The sequence below is a fragment of the Toxotes jaculatrix genome, chromosome 21, assembly GCF_017976425.1.
Source record: "Toxotes jaculatrix isolate fToxJac2 chromosome 21, fToxJac2.pri, whole genome shotgun sequence".
Lineage (NCBI taxonomy): Eukaryota > Metazoa > Chordata > Actinopteri > Toxotidae > Toxotes > Toxotes jaculatrix.
Window position 1 is genome coordinate 20,275,947 of NC_054414.1, and position 16,509 is coordinate 20,292,455.

At 52.1% G+C, this 16,509-nt stretch overlaps 1 protein-coding gene across 4 annotated transcripts; it reads right to left on the minus strand.

The window, feature by feature from the left end:
* Positions 1–330: 330 nt before the first annotated feature.
* Positions 331–14,398, minus strand: heatr1 (HEAT repeat containing 1). Of its 4 annotated transcripts, none has more exons than XM_041066798.1 (45): positions 14,333–14,398; positions 13,382–13,540; positions 13,083–13,299; positions 12,849–12,990; positions 12,660–12,761; positions 12,380–12,520; positions 11,992–12,203; positions 11,746–11,879; positions 11,544–11,631; positions 11,243–11,344; positions 10,902–11,019; positions 10,704–10,811; positions 10,355–10,453; positions 10,164–10,252; positions 9,858–10,069; positions 9,541–9,662; positions 9,259–9,456; positions 8,928–9,102; positions 8,673–8,821; positions 8,385–8,577; positions 8,129–8,301; positions 7,796–7,960; positions 7,439–7,681; positions 7,152–7,283; positions 6,918–7,021; positions 6,663–6,809; positions 6,456–6,574; positions 6,203–6,324; positions 5,899–6,027; positions 5,576–5,800; positions 5,344–5,473; positions 5,055–5,236; positions 4,768–4,820; positions 4,563–4,686; positions 4,028–4,168; positions 3,196–3,497; positions 2,835–2,985; positions 2,507–2,674; positions 2,164–2,298; positions 1,938–2,042; positions 1,683–1,845; positions 1,433–1,587; positions 951–1,109; positions 700–808; positions 331–534 (listed from the first exon to the last, which is right to left on the minus strand). In XM_041066798.1, the coding sequence occupies exons 2-45, from the start codon at positions 13,521–13,523 to the stop codon at positions 446–448; spliced, it is 6,468 nt and encodes a 2,155-aa protein (XP_040922732.1). In that variant the 5' UTR covers positions 13,524–13,540; positions 14,333–14,398; the 3' UTR covers positions 331–445. The 4 variants fall into 4 exon arrangements, with proteins under 4 accessions (XP_040922732.1, XP_040922731.1, XP_040922730.1 ...); XM_041066797.1 differs by having other exon boundaries at positions 10,355–10,456; XM_041066796.1 differs by having other exon boundaries at positions 10,692–10,811.
* Between the last annotated feature and the right edge of the window lie 2,111 nt (positions 14,399–16,509).

Consider the following 16,509-nt stretch of genomic DNA (forward strand, 5'->3'; position numbering starts at 1 on the left):
GAACCTCGTGATGTTCCCTGAAGAACCCAGTGAGTCACTGTGGTTTCACACAGTTATAGATTTTCTTATTGATTGATTTTCTCTGCAGTGTGATTCTGCTGAATGACTCAGGTCAAACAGTCAGAGCAGTAAACCTGCGGCGTGGACCCTCCACGATTCCCAGTTTAATATATGTACATTAAACTGGGAATCAGAGGCTGGATGATGACGAGCATCCATGGGTTTCACACTCCGTCAGAAACTGACAGAGAACAGGAAGTAACCTCAGACCTGCTTCAGCCAATCACAGCATCTCTGCTTTATTTACAAAACAACACACAAGATGATGGTTGAGTCTGCACAGTCTCATGTTTATTTCAGAATAAGCACAAAATAACGCTGTGTGTGTGTGTGTGTGTTTGAATGACGCTGTGTGTGTGTGTGTGTGTGTGTGTGTTGTGTTATGTTAGAAGTAGCTCTGCAGAGGTTCTCCCAGAATGTTCTCCATCTCCTGAACGACCTTGTGGACCTGCTGCTCCACCTCCTCACACTCATCTGAAAAGCAAACACACACTCGTCACGCAGCGTCAGGTGCAGCACTGAGATCGCCTGAGTTCACCTGCAGCGCCGTTCCAGAACATCTGTTATGGAAATCCACCTGTCTGCAGGTGAGTCTGTGTGTGTGTGTATGTGTGTGTGTGTGTGTGTGTGTGTCCTCACCCTCCATCAGTTCAGCCAGGAAGGGGACGGTCTCTGGCAGCAGCACCACGTAGTTTTCCTTCAGCTTGGAGGCCAACTCCACCAGCATCAGCAGGGAGGAGAAACGCACCTGGGGAGGGATCCTACAGATTACACCTGTACACGCTGCGGGCTATATCCCTGTCAGACAACACTCAGGGCAGCTCATCACTCTGAGCCCCACAGATAACGGAGGGTGAGTGTGTCGGTCAGGTGTGTGCAGGTGTTCTCACCTTGGCGTCCGTGTGTCTGGTCTTGAGGAGGATCTGGTAGTTGAGAGTTTTCCACTGAGAGTCGTCGGCCAGAGCCACAGAGAACTGACCCACACAGGGGACCAGGTGCTGGGTCACCCTCTGCTGGTACACCTGCTCTCCACCCGCCATGTTCTCCACCTGCACACACACCCAAGCAAGGTGAGAGACAACCCAGCTGCTACCCCCACGAATCACTGCTGTACACAGCAACTGTAAACATTTAACCACAGCAGGAAGTGACATCGCTGACCTGTGACATGCTGGTGCTCCACCCTCACCTGAACGGTGTCATCACTGTAAACTGATTGGCTCAGCGAACAGGTGAGGTCACACGAGTGAAAAGAAAAACAAAGTGACCTGAGCCGTTCCTGTCACCTGTTCTCGATGCAGCTCAGGTGTCTCTACCTGCACAAACCTGGTCTCAGCGTGAAGAGTCATGTGACAGGTGTATAGGCTCTCACCTGGTCGACCAGCGGGCTCAGCAGGGAGTCGGCTCGCTCTTTGCTGAGGAAGCGCTGAGTGTCGTACAGGAAGATCTTGTAGAGACAGTCGAAGACGTACTGAAGCAGCAGACTGGTCTTCTTTAGACCAGGATCTGGGTCAAACAGGAACTGGTCTGAGGAGGGACAGGACAGAGACAGGACTCTGATCTGATCTGAACAAAGCAGGAAAACATCAGGATAAAATACGAGCGATGGCGTCTCAGCTCACCAGCCCCGGAGCCGCTGGTCTGTCGGAGCAGGTCTGAGAACGGTTTCACCAGGTTTCCTGCGAACAGCGCGAAAAGGCCTTTGAGCCGCTCGGCGACGACGTCGCAGAGTCGGTAGAACGTCAGCAGACGCTCTTTACTGTGGGATTTACTCCAGTCAAACAGCTGCGGCACGAAGAATCAGATTTATTAACGCGACTCACTGACAAACCATCAGATTAATAATCAATGAAAACTGACGTTAATAACGACGTTACCTTGAAGAAGAGTGGCCTGAACGTGACCTCGGACAGTTTCATCACCATGGTGAGCAGACAGTCGATCACACGGCCCTCGATCTCCGACGTCTTCTCCAGATCACCCTGAGGAGGGAGGTCAGAGGTTGTGTTACCACTACAAACTCATGAAGATGGAGATAAAGACTGAGCCTGAGAACTGAGCCTGAGAACTGAGCCTCTCTTCCTGTAAAGGGAAACCCTTCACCTGGCAGTGTTCAGCACGGAAGTCGAGGGCGGTGAGGAAGAAGGAGGTGAGCTCTGATTGGTGGAAGCTGAGCTGATCTTTCTCCATGTGAGCGATGTGTTCCTTCAGGATGCTCATCAGCGCCCCCAGCTGGCCCTGCAGAAAAGAACCGGGTCAGAGGTCACTCAGCCAGAGGCAGCCAGGTGTGCTGACACCTGTGTCAGCACACCTGACTCCTCTTCCTCCTCAGCTCGGAGGAAACCTGCACCTTCAGCTCAGACTGAGATGCAAAGCGGGAAGATGTAGATGGATGCTAACGGACGTCAGAGCCGGAGGATTCGCTCGGAGCAAACAGAACACCCACCTTCTTATCCACCACCATGCTGCTGTAGCACCTGGTGAGGGTGGGCAGGAGGACCCTGGGGGGCAGCTGGGTGGAGAGGGTGCTCCTGAGGGAGGCGAGACGTACGGAGAGCTGGGCGGAGGAGGATGAAGAGGGGGCGGTTTCTACCTGCCGAGTCAGCCGACACACCTGCAGGAACAGGGAGTGTTAGAGCGATGCTGATGAGCAGCTGCACACGTGCACCTGAGACTGGAGGTCTGCACGGGTCCGCTCGACTCGACCCGGGACCCGGCTCAGACCAGATCCAAATCCAGCTCAGTGTCATGAAGCAGACTCAGGTGTTTCTCACCTGTAAGGTGGTGTCATGCAGGTAGGGGCTGATGAAGTGAGGCAGCGTCTCTGTGACTCTCTGGAGGGCGGTGACGGCGCTCAGCAGGTAGATCTCATTGGTCAGCAGCTCCTTCCTGTCTGTCAGCGTGTGCAGCACCGCCGGCATCAACCTGCAGGAAATCAACACACACTGACTCAGAAGCAAGGTGTGTGTGTGTGCGTGTGTGTGTGTGTGTACGTGCGTGCGTGTGCGTGCGCGCGTGCGCGCGCGCGCGCGTGTGTGTGTGTGTGTGTGTGTGTGTGTGCGTGTGTGTGCGCTGATGTCTTAAACCGTTACAGACCGTGAACCAGCTCCTGTGATTCCGACCTGACTCACACACCTGGGTAACTGTGGGATGGCGAGCGCCTTCAGTGCACCGACCACCTCGGCGATGCAGAGCAGAGCGCTGCCTGTCACGTTCTTCTCTTCCTCTGCCGACGCGACGATCTCCACCGCCTGCAGCAGGACGGGGACGAACGCCTCCTGGTGGTCGGAGCCAAAACTGCGACAGAGCAGTTTGAGGCTGTAGAGCGCCGTCTGCCGGTTGATGGCCTGCTCCGCCTCCTCTTCCTGCGTCCCTTTGCGTTGACCTTTACCCACGATGGTCAGCAGGTCTGCGGTCAGCTGTAGGAGCACGGTGACCTGGGAGAATCCAGTGTTTTCAGCATTATTTAGAAACTGAGACGAAACTAAAATTAAATCTGATTTTTGATTAAAGATGAAAATCGAATGAATAAAACGTTATGATGTTAAAATCAGGTGAATAATAAACATTGTGCTTTGTACAGTGTTTTATAAAATGACATCATTAACATTATTTTTATTTTTTATATTAATGTGATTGAACTTATTTTATTGAAATTATATTTCTGATCATTTTTATAACAGATGGAAAATGTTTGAAAGTTTACATGAAAGATTTATCGTACGTGTGTGTGTGTGTGTACGTGTGTGTGTGCGTGTGTGTGCGTGTACGTGTGTGTGCGTGTGTGTGTACGTGTGTGTGTGCGTGTGTGCGCGTGTGTGTGTGCGTGTGCGTGTGCGTGTGCGCGTGTGTGTGTGCGTGTGTGTGTGTACGTGTGTGTGCGTGTGTACGTGTGTGTGTGCGTGTGTGTGCGTACGTGTGTGTGCGTGTGTGTGTATGTGCGCGTGTGTGTGTGCGTGTGTGTTACCTGTTGCTCCTCCCACTGCGTCCTGTGCTGCAGCTTGTTGTTCAGCAGCTCCATGGCTTTCCTCCTGACTGACGGCAGCTGATTCCTCATCAGCCCCCTCATCACCGTGATGAAGGTGTCCGCGGGCAACAAGGCGTTCACCTGGGTAACGCGAGACACAGGTATGTGTGTGTGATCTTCAGTATCATGTGACTCCACCTTCTGTTCTTACTTTCCTGCAGACTACGCACAGGAAGTGCAACAACACCGTGATGTAGATGTTTATTTGTGTAAACAGGAAGAGTGATGTGTTCACCTGTGGTGGGATCACCTGAGACACAGGTTAGCGGCAGGTGAACAGGCCTCAGTGATGTTACTGGGCTAATGTGGTTGGATTCTGATCATCATTATTGATCCGCTTCTCATTCTTCTTCTACACATTTTATTTCTGCTTTGTTCTGTTCAACAGCTGTGACGCTTTAATGTTAATGAACTAACAGTTGTTGTTAATTAGGAAGCCGGACGGCGACAGACTGCTGAGTGACTCTGAACAAACCTTGTCCAGAACGTCGTAGGCTTTATTGAGCAGAACTCTCCAGAACTTGGCGGTGGGTTTGTCAGCGTTCTGGTCCACAGAGCGCGCCACGCTGTGGATGTAGCGCAGGATCTCCTCCAGCAGCCTGAAACAAACACCAGCCGTTCAGCTGCGTCCTCATGGGAAACACTGACTCTGTTTTCTTCTTCAGCAGAACAGAACTCACCTCTGCTGCAGCTGCTGCAGCTGCTCATCATCGTCACCGCCGCCGTCTGCAACCTGAAGCACATAGGATCACACTGCAGCTCATATCACAGCAGACCAAAGACAGGAAACAGGCTCCGTCCCATGTTCTCAGTACTTCATATTTTTTAAGGTGAAATGTTTCTTGTCTGTGCAAACACAGCCTGGTGTCTGAAACCTAATCATCTGATGAATAATCTCTGAAATTCCTCGTAACGTCGCCTTTTCGTTTCTTTCTCTGTGAAACACGCTCCCCGGGACGCCACCCACCTTTCCGATGAAGCTGGCCGAGCCGAGCAGCTGAGCCATGAAGGAGACGGACAGGAACTTAAAGTGTCTCAGCTCTTTGCTGCTGTGAGCCTCCACACTGAAGATCAGCTCCTCCACCTTCTCCTCCTCCTCCTCCTTCTTCTTCTTGGCTCCTCGTCGGCCGACGGAGCGCTGCGCTGGAGCTGCACAGGACGAAAACACGCAGGATAAAACCTCACACAGTTCAGTCCACGTTTCATTTCCTGCTCATCATCTGACTGAGACGACAAGTTTGTGTCGGACGTCTCACCGTCGTCTTTGTCGTCCGGAAGCTGCAGGAGGAAGTTCAGGACGCTGATGAGGGACGTGAGCTGGTCGGTCACCTCGAACTGACAGCACAGAGAAATCCAGAAGTCCACGTCTCTCTCTAAGGCTGCATCCTACACACACACACACACACACACACACACACACACCAGTCAGGCTCAAAGCAGCAGGACATCCCGGTGACAGCACAGCCCACCTGAGGACAGGTATCTCACCTTCTCGCTCACTGAGCTGCCGGGCTGCTCCGTGTGCAGCTTGAACAGCAGGAGCATCAGGACCCAGAGGAAGTGGGCGGGGCCCAGCGTGGTCACCAGCTGGGTGAGGACGGGCAGCCGCCGGTGATCGGGCACGTGAGGCAGAGCGTCGGCGAACACGTGCATGATCCTCGTCACCACGGCGTGCACGTGAGGCGAAGACTGACCGTCAGACAGCTGCTGGGCCTGGAATAACAACCCATCGTTCTAAAATCTTTTCACACCGGCTGAAAATCAAAGACGTCCCCGTCCACAGCTGGTGGACTCTGCGTCTGTCCGCTCACCTTGATCAGCGCAGGTATGACCATCTGGACCGTCTTGTCGATGACTCTGAAGCTGTAGGCGTCGTCCAGGCGCATGATGTTGGCTCCCATGAAGGTGAAGATGGGCATGATGTTGTGCAGGACTTTTTCCTGTTGACGAGCAGACGCGTCAGATCTGCTCAAACACAACGTGCGAGTCCTTCCTGCATTCAGTATCGTCACGGCGACAGAAACCTCTCTACAGCCTCATCTCTAAGATTCAAGTAAGACTAAAGGGTAAAAATGAAACAACAGGAAACATCAGAAACACGGGGATGAAGCTCACAGGGAAGATGGTGGCGACGGTGCCCAGCAGCAGCAGGGCGTGGTGGTGAGTCTGCGGCATGTCGGACGCTCTGATGCACTGAACCACCAACTCCACGCTGAACTTATCTTCATCCAGGACGTCTGCACAGAACAGCACAGAGAACATTCTGCATGAAGGACCAAGAAGTTTGGAAACAAAAGCTGCGACAGTTAAACCCGGTAAAACCCGGCGGGCGGTCCGGTGCCGCTGATGTGTCGGGGTGCCGACCTACCCGCCCCCACAGGCCCTCCGTCAGGAGACAGTCTGTGGCAGACGTTGAGCAGACAGCTGAGCAGCAGCTGTTTGGTGTACTCCATGTTGGTCCGATCATCCGGACCTGGTTCCAGACTCCTGAGACCAGAACGGGAAACACGCATCAGCTCAGACTGGACTCACTGGTTTCAGGGAACAAACATTTTCCACCATCATCTGTGTTTACCTGGAGAGCAGAGAGAACAGGACCGGCACCAACATCTGGGCTCTCTTCAGCTTCTTCTTGTGCTGCAGCAGCTCCAGGATCAGAGTGACTCTCTGCCACGGCACAGCGCCCCCCTCTGGACAGACCTCCCCACTCTCCTGAGGTTTCCTGAGCAGAGAAAACACCTGTGATTCCCTCCCTGAGCTGCAGCATCGGAACGATGAGCAGGAATTCTCTGATAGATCTGACGACAGGTTCACGCTGTAAACTCTTCACCTCTGCGTCACTTTGCTCCTGCGGGTCTGCTGCACCGTCACACAGACTTTGGCTTTTTCTGGAGGAGCCAGCTCATTGGCCACCAGCTGGCCGTCAACCGCGATCTGTCAGAAAGAAGGAAGGTCGGACGCTGTGAGACTTTGGCTGCAGCGAGACTCAGACCAGAAGCCTGAGACCTGGACCTGCTCTCATTTCACAGTCAGGCTCGTGTTGAGCAGCCGACGCTGAGCTCACCCCTTTAAAGACGCTGCTGATGGTGTTGGCCACCAGCGGACTCCTGCTCTCCACCAGCAGGTCGAACATCACCGACAGCAGCTTCTGCTGCACCTTCTCGTCTCCGAGGGTGGAGAAGAAAGGCTTCGTGATCTGAGACGGTGAAGAGACGCAGCAGATAACCTGTTAATCCTGAGTTTAAGGTTTAAGTTTTAACTCTGGCTACCTCCCACATGATAAGGCTCATTTTACAGGTTTAACCGGAGCTTTAACCCCGGGTTTTAACCCCGGGTTCAGGTTATCCTCACCTGTTCCAGAGCACTGATCTGGCAGCTGGGGACGTCAGGGTGCGGCTGGGTTGAAGTCCTCAGAGCCCTGATGAACAGATCCAGACAGTTCTGGTCCGTGGCCAGCATGGGGGCCGACGCCTCGTTGTACTTCCCCAGGACGAGCTGCATCAGCTGGGCCTCGGCCCGCAGTAGGGTGGGGGTGTCTGGGCCGCTCTGCTCCAGGAGCCGATCCAAAACAGGAAGCAGGACAGAGAGGACGGACTGAGGGGAGGGAGGTGGAGGAGAGGACAGCCGTTAGATACGAGACCCATTTAAAGGAAATGACACGTCCTTCCCGGTTCATCAGAGTCGTTCCAGGTGTGTTCCTGCTCTCACCTGTCCGTTGACCTGGCTCAGCGCTCTCAGCAGGTTGGCGGCGCTGTACGATGGACAGCATGGAGTCTGAACGCTCTGCAGCAGCTGCTGCATCGACGTCTGCAGCTTCTTCTGCTGCGTCTTCACTTTGCTGGACAAAGACTCCTCATGAAGACCACCGAGAGCCTGCAGGGTTCACAGCAACACTGTCAGCACTCACACTCAGGGGCCTCGGGGTCCATGTGGCCCTCGTGGCCCTCGGGGTCCTCCTGGCCCTCGGGGTCCACGGTTCATACAGATGCTCGCTTTGTAAGAACAAAATAAATCCAGAAAGTGGTGCTTAAAAACTCTCACCAAGCTCAGGTACGAGGGGTCGGCGATGAGCTCCTCCGACGTCTTCAGAAGCTTCTCCGTGATTGGCTGGAAGGGGGAGGTGTCAGCTCCTGATAGGCTCTGCAGAGCGCCGAGGGCTGCCCTCCGGACCTCACGAACCGGAGAACTGAGACAGCACAGCAAGGACGGGACCACTGCGCGCACACACACACACACACAGCTTAGTTAACCTTACATGTCCTGAGGAGGCGAACATCAGCACAGGGCGGCTCCTCACCGGGCGAGTCGGCGGCAGCCAGCTCCTCCAGCGTGGCGGCAGGCTGTACGCTCAGCAGAGCTCGGCCCATGTACAGAGCCTGAGTCTGCAGGACGGCGCTGACCTTCACATCCAACTGGTCGCCATGGTTACTGCTGTATCCCCACAGCATGCACAGGAACCTGAAGAGCATGGGCGGCTCACGCAGGTGAGCCTGAAAGAGACGGAGAGTGGGCGTCCACGTGTGAAACAATTCCAGAAGCTTCAGATTCAGTTATGTTCCTCTACCTGCAGGTGTGCTCAGCTCACCTGGACGAGGAGCTTCATCAGCTGTCTGAAGCTGCAGGCCGCCGGCCCGTCTCCGGCGCCGCTGATGATCACACTGAAGAGGCGGCAGATTAATCCCAGGTAGCAGCAGGTGTTTGTGTCCAGCTTCTCTGGGTTCCACCACACCTCACCTGGCAGACAGGAAGGTGTCCCGTCAGGTAAACTCACAGACATGCTGTCATTTCTGTAGAGTCAACATCAGTCTCCGCCCTCATCAGACAACGGGACCATTATTACCTTTAAAGGAGGCGTCGTGACACCTGAGAGACGAGATGAAGTCTCTGAGCAGAGAGATCAGGACAAAGCTGTACTCTCTGTCCAGCCGTTCACCTGGCTGCTGCCCACACCTGCTCAGGTACAGAGTCAGAGCCTCAGAGAAAGAGGAGGGGACGGACACAGGACGCTCAGCTTCCTGTTAAAACACACAGAGGGCATAAAAACAGGAAGCTTCTGAAGGCATGAGACAAAGACAGAGACAGAGAGACGTCCGTCTGTGAATCAGCAAAAAAGGATGAACTCGTGTTCGTGTTCGGTCTGAGGCGGCTCCAGATGTTAATATTTGTCTGACCTGGGCGTCCGTGTCTCTGATGACCTCCAGCAGCGGCGGCTCCAGCACCGCGTAGACCCTCTGGGCGGTGAGCAGGTGCTGGGTCTCGCTCAGCTCACCCAGGCCGAGCAGCAGAGTCTGGGTCAGCACCAGGAAGGACGCCCTCTCCCTGGGCCCGGAGCCTCCCTGCTGCTCCACCAGCAGAGCCAGCTTCTCCAGCTGAGGACCACACACAGAACGTCAGTGCTGCTGATCTCAAGTCAGGTCATATTCTACATTTCCTTCTTGTCAACATAAACTCACAGCATCTCGTTTGGAGAAATGCTCCATGTTCGCCAGGTTCTTGGTCAGCGTGGAGACGAGGCGCTGGTTGGCCAAACCCACGAAGTTGGGTTCAGAGCTTCTCTTCATCAGCTGATCCAGCTCTGTGAGGACACGGCACACACTGTTCAACACCGACTCTTCACAGCCAAGTCGTTTCCAAAGTTCTGCTGTTAACAAGCTGGACAAACTGAAACTTTTCATAAGAAAAGCTCAAACCTCGTCATGTTCACAGGTTTAAAGTGCTGTTTAAGTATTTAACTGCGTTTAGATGTAAAAGGTGCGGTTTGCTCCGTTACCCTGAGCCCAGTTGAAGGTGAGCGGGTGCTGGGCGAGGATGGAGGATCGGGCGACGCAGGAGGCGAGGCCGAGCTGGGCCGAGTCCGGCTGGGCGGCGGTGATCACCAGGAAAAGCAGCAGCTTCCAGCCCGTTCTCTGCACCCGCTCGGCATCCCCCTTTCCCAGCCGCGGGTCAGACAGTAAACGCACCGCCTCCGTCAGCACCGGCAGCCTGAGGGAAACGACACCGAGCTCAAACTCACTGCGGATACGTGATGTTATCATGTTTTACACAGTGCTGAGAGATCGATGAGCACTTCACTGACCAGCGCTCAGCCACCGACAGATCCACTCTGTGCAGCAGCGACAGCAGATGTGACGCCGTGTCCTCAGGGTCCAAAACATCGAACAACACCTGAAACAACAACAACACACTTCACACACCATGATGCACGTCTGGTTTAAAGCAGCTGCTTCCAGAAACACAACCATCGAGGCGACGGTTCATCCCACAGACCTCCAGGATTCTGAGCGTGGCAGCCACGACCTCCGGCACGTCGTCCTGCAGACGATCCATGACGGCGTTTCTCAGGAAGGATTCATCCAAACTCTGCTGCTGCTGGGAAAACACGGGACCACGAGATCAAAGAAAGCTGGTGAGTGCTTCTTCAGTTACGGTTATTTTCTTTGAAGAGACTGAATTAGTTGTTGATGCAGTGAAATTATATGAAAAAGGTTATTTTATATTATATATTCGTGGATCCTTCTGTCATTATTATTCTTCAGTGTTGCCTGTGAGTCTGCTGTGAGCTACAGCTGCGATCAGCTGATCAGCTCCTGTGTGCGGTCGCCACCTTCTGCCTTACCTGTCCGCAGGTGACGATGCCCATCAGATGGTCCACAGCTGCGACTCTGACCGAAGGCTGCGGGTGTTTCAGACTGAGGAGCAGCGACGTGTCCGAGTCGCCCAGAATCTACACACAGCAACACAACGACAGAGGGTGTGAACACTGTGAGCACGCACACACACACACACACACACACACAGTGTGAGGGTAGTGTACCTGGTATTTTCCACTGCTCATCGACAGAGAAAGAAACTGGTGGAAAAGACGCTTCTGCTCGGTGCTGCTGACGTCGGTCACATGACCTGCGAGGACGCCGTCCAGAGCTCCACAGTACCTGATGGAGGAGACACACACTGATGAGTAACGCTCACCCTGCCTCAGCCTCTGGGACCTGTCCACAATCAGACTCAGGACCACCACCCATCATATGGACACAAACAAAATAAACCAAACAACAACAACCGGGACAACGACACATGTTACCTACACAACCACAGAATCTCGTTTACAAACACCTTCTGGATCACTCGTGGATGACGTGATGAATTCAGACTCACCTGGACTCAAACAGTCGCACCAGAGGCAGCAGACGCTGGTGCAGGGCAGAGATGGTCTCAGCAGAGGACTCGGTCTGATCCAGGTATTCGTCCAACAGCAAACTGCAGGAGGAACACGACATATGAGACATATGACAGGACGTCAAAGAAATCACAGAGTCTTAACGTCCTACATGACAAGAGACGTAGCGTCCACATCCACCGTTGGCAACAAGGGAAAATGATCTGCACCCTGAACAGAAGGAACCTGAAACCTTCACAGAACTTTCTGATTATTTCACAGAGGACGAGGTGAGTTTACCGAGCCACTGTATGGTCCAGGCCTTTGGTGAGAGGGACAGACTCCAGGATGGACTCCAACACGCCAAGCTCGTCCACCTCCGCCTCACCTGAGACAGAAATCAACAGGTAAACCAGTTCTGATCTGATCTGTGAAGCTGCTCCAATGATTACCTGGTGCTGAGTGTCTGAAACCAAACCAATCATCAGGATCCAGTTCTCACCTGAGCGGCAGGTGAACACGCTGTGGATCAGGTACGGCAGCAGGTAACGCAGCAGAGGACTGACATCATGAACCGCCGCCATGACCTGGAGTGTGGACACCAGCGCCGGCATCGAGCACAGGCGGCCGAAAGCTCTGAACACAGGTGAGGACAAAGTCAGGTGAGTCACACCTCTCCCCACCCTGCAGGTAACTACACCCATCATGCTGCTGTCTAGCTTTGTCTACATGCTCCGCGTCCATCTACCTGGGCCCGGCGGCTTCCTCCTTCTGGCTCTGCAGCAGCACGATGAGGCAGCCCAGACCCTCTTTGGCCAGGACGGGCTCTTTGAGCAGAGACTTGCTGATGTGCACGGCGAGGCTGTCGACCAGACTCGCCTCCATCACCACCTTCACCGCCAGCTGGCACACAATCATGTAGGTGGCAGCTTTGTAGTCCGTCAGCGAGGACTTCAGACCCTGGAGGGACAACGGGACAATGTCAGGGCTGAGTATCGTCCGAGAGCATCAGGATCAGGACCACTGATCGTTTTCATTATCAATCAATCTGCTGATCATTTACTCAATTCATTGCAACGGCAGCTCTGAAGACGCTCAGCAGCCGGCGGTGAACACGCGACGAGTGACTCACTCACCCTCTGGACGTACGGCAGCAGTTTGGAAATGATGGTGTCGGACACTTTGTCCACGGCGTCCAGAGCTGGGACGATGGTGGAGGCGTAGAAGGAGAAGATCACTCTGAGCTGGGAGCAGCTGCCAGAGTGTGCGGAATACGCCTGAGAGGAAGAAGAAGAAGAGAAGTTTCACATGTTTCAGCTTCGACGTCATGATTCCTTCAGCATCTTGGAAAAACGAATTCGACCCTTCACCTACACTGAGGGTGTTTCCTCGCTGCTACAGAGAGGGTGAGCTCACCTGGATGGATTTGGTGACTATGGTGCAGATGAAGTCCATGAAGCTCAGGTCTGTGTAGCAGTGAGTGATCAGAGTTCCTCTGGACAACGGCACACCTGGTTTCTAAAGAAAGAACAACGTGTGAGTGGAGATGAAGGCACCTGAACGCTGTGAGTCTGTGCAGTGAAGGTCCAGGTGTCGGAGTCGCACCTGGAGGCAGTGCAGCCAGTTCCAGCGGCTGGTGGCGTCTTTGATCCTCAGGAGCTGCAGGACTCTGACGAACACGTTGGTGTCGTGGTACGGCAGAGCACACGCCAGCAGGCTGTCGGGGTTATACAGCTGGATGTGGAAGCTGCGGCACAAACACAACATGAAGCATCAATGAAAACCACAGATCGGAGGTGTTTGTTTCCTTCCGTGTCGTGGCGATGGCGTGCAGCGTACCGGTGAACCAGCCACTCGATGCACTTGTGGGCCGGTTTGAGGAGGAAGTACGGGGAGAGGCGGGTGAGGAAGAGCGAGATGCCGGCGTCCAGCTTCTCGTTGACCTCTTTGGACTGGACGCTGCGCTCCAGAGTCATCGAGGCCCGGCTGAACAGAGTGTCCTGGAACTCCAGGAACGCCGGTTCGATTCCCAGGAGCTCCTCCAACCCTGTGCAGCCTGGTGGGGGAGGACAGAGGAGGGGGAGACGGTTAAAGGGGAACTGTTGTACAAAGACCAGGATCTGGTGGACAGGACTCACCAAGGGCGTAGAAGGTACTTCTGTCCATGGACGCAGCATCTTTGGGGTCAAAGAGCAGCGAGGCGACCTCTGTGCGAGTCAGCAGGGAGGGGTCGCTCTGAGGCAGCGCCAGCCTCTTCAGCTGGTGAGCCAACGACGTCATGACGACAGGTTCTTAATCTGATGGAGACACAAACACAATGGATTACACAACCACGTCACTGTAGTTTACCGCTGTGCGTCTGTTCAGCAAAGTGCCTGCTTGACTGAACAGGTTGGACTGAAGTGGAAAGTTTGTGAATTTACTTTAGTTCCTAAAAACAAAGAAAAAACTGGACACAGAGGCAGCAGTCTGGAGCGTTTTACTTTACAGAGTAATAAAAACCTTATTTTTTCATGTTATAGAAACAGACTAACAACTTTTAGATTCGCCTGACGGGACGGTCGCCGGTTCGATTCCTGCATGCTTGTGTGTTCTGTTCACGTGGTGTGGGAGAAATGCAGAGTAATAACAGAGGGATAATAAAGTAAAAACTTAAACTTCAGCGTGTGAGTAAATCACTGTGCTGCTCCGGTAACTTTGGTTTGAAACATATTATTTAAGAAAGTTAAGTAACTTAATGTTTAACTGTGTTATTACCGAACTGTAAAGTTCATATTTCTGATGAACAAAATCTCCTGATATCTACAACAAACAGAAGAGTACACTCAGTTCCTCTGTGTTCAGATTGTAATCCAGTGTAGTAACCGGAACCAGACTTAATTCATATTCATAATTTTTGATTACCTAGTTTATAACTAGTTTAACTACTCGTAACAACATGGGTGTTAGCTATTTCAGCTAACCCATGAACCGTCCTTAAAGAGAACACGTCTCACTACAGACAATCTATAGAAACTTAAACAAGTCGGAACGTGTGACAACATTTAGAGAAGAAATAAATACATAAATAATAATAACAAAATAAAAACCTGTTTTCTGAGATTCCACAAACACGTTGCCGTTAGATGAAATGACCTCGTTCACGACGTTTCTACATCCGGTTCAAGGCAGGTTTCATCTTGACTTCCGTCTTCGACGGACGTTCACTCTTTATCACAGACTAATTGTTCCCCAGGTGAACCATCACCTGTGAGAAAGTTTCAGCACAGACTGAATATTTTAATCTTTATGAAGGCAGATTTATCACAGGACTGAAGGATTAGGCTCGGTTAGTGTTATCTGAGTGGACCTAATAAACTGACAAATAACATCTGAGTAATTATGAAGATATGAAATCTGGCGTTTGGTAAAATCCCAATACAACCAGTTTTCAAATTAACTGTATTATTCATTGATTTAAAAGAAATACAAAGAAAACGAGACTGACAACGATCCTGAAAAATCTGGCCAAGACGACGAGGATTCATGAAAGGGGGTGAACCATCACTGATACAGTCTACGATCTTTGTTTCCGCTATTCGCTCCTCCCACCACACGGGGGCGATCGTCACCGCTGTCTCTATAAAAGCCTGAGCCTTTTATTTAAAGCCCCCGACTTCCGTGTTCGGTTGATTGATGGTTTGTCAGTTGACGTTTAGGAGATTTATGTATTTGTAAATAACAGTTGTGATTAAAATAAATGAGTGTGATTCATTACTGTGCTAACGGGTGGCTTTTCAGGAGCAAACACAGACCGGAAGCTGTCGTTAACACGAGCTTTGTCAGCGGCCGGCTTCACTCTAACGTTTGCCCCCGACAGAGGGACAGCCTGCGGTTCATTGGAAGCTCCGCTGCGGGTGAGTGGTTTGTTCCTGTGCTTCTCTTTTTGTGGGTTTTGTCCCTGGGTCGACGGGCTAAGAGCTAATGCTAACATTAGCAAGCCGACCGTTCGTTTTTCGCGGGGCTACGCCCATCTTGGTTTTTCATTGGTTCTGCCGTAACGTCATCTTCCCACGCTCCACGTTGATTGGCTGGAATCTGTGCGTGGTCGAGTGAGTGAAGACACGTGGGTGAGCCGGTGGAAATTACGCTGCTGGAAAAGTGAATCGGTGTTAAACAGATGATTTTGGTCCTTAACAGACCGCAGTTAAACCGAATGTTATTCATGCGTCTCAGTCTGCTCTGACATGAACCTGCGAACCGGCTTCACTGAAGGTGACCAGTCCCTGAGCCACGCAGATCCACAGCACCTGTGGTTAAAGGCCTCTGAAGCGATGCTGTTTGCTCGTGATTGAATTTAATATTTTTCACCATCTACATTTTTATCAGTGATTCATTGGAAAGGTTTTCTCCTACACACCTGTGCTCAGACAGGTCACTCCTTCACCTTTCTGTATGACAGATACAGTCTGATGGCAGCTTCAGTAAATGTGCTGATGGCGCCATCAACAGGTGAATACAGGCCACTGCAGCTCTGACCAACAGCTCTGTAGGAAGTCTATAATTGGTTCAAGGTGAGGGCTGCTGGGTAATCCAGAGAGGCTTACAGAGGCTGGTCAGACAGAGGGAGAGTGACAGTCAGTACAGGTGATCACTGAAACCTGCTGCACCTGTCCGAGGTGGAGGAAGTGAAACACCAGCGTTTACCTGCAGCTGGTGGTAAGTTTCCATCACGTTTGTCTCTTTTCCTGCTTTGGTGTTGAACGTGTTGTAAACAGTGTGAGATCTGAGGTCGCATTCATCCACTCAGCCCAGTTTGATTCTCACCTGTCTCTCATTCAGGTGTCAGGTGTATCCTGTTACACCTGCCTCCTCTGTGGAGCTCACGTTCCTCAGGTGTGTTCGGAGCATGTTCTCCTTTGGATGGTGACACTCAGCTTCTCATCAGGCGAGTGTTGACCTGAATACGTCCCCAGCACAGAGCTCTGGACGAGCATCACTGCTCGTTTGAATTCTCAATCACAAAGTTTCAGATCAGAATATAAAATGATTTATCGTCATTTTTAGATTTTATCTTATTTCAAAGAAAATCCATGTGCAGACGCTTGTGTTTGGATGGATTCAAGAACATGATCGTTTTCATTTGATGAAGAGTTGAATAAAAAATATTCAGCTGAAGCAGTTATTAATAATGAAAGAGTTAGTTCTTCCTCTTTAAAAACTTAACTTTAAAAACAACAAAATATTTGTGGTTTATACAAGATGGACTATCAGACTCTGAGTGTGT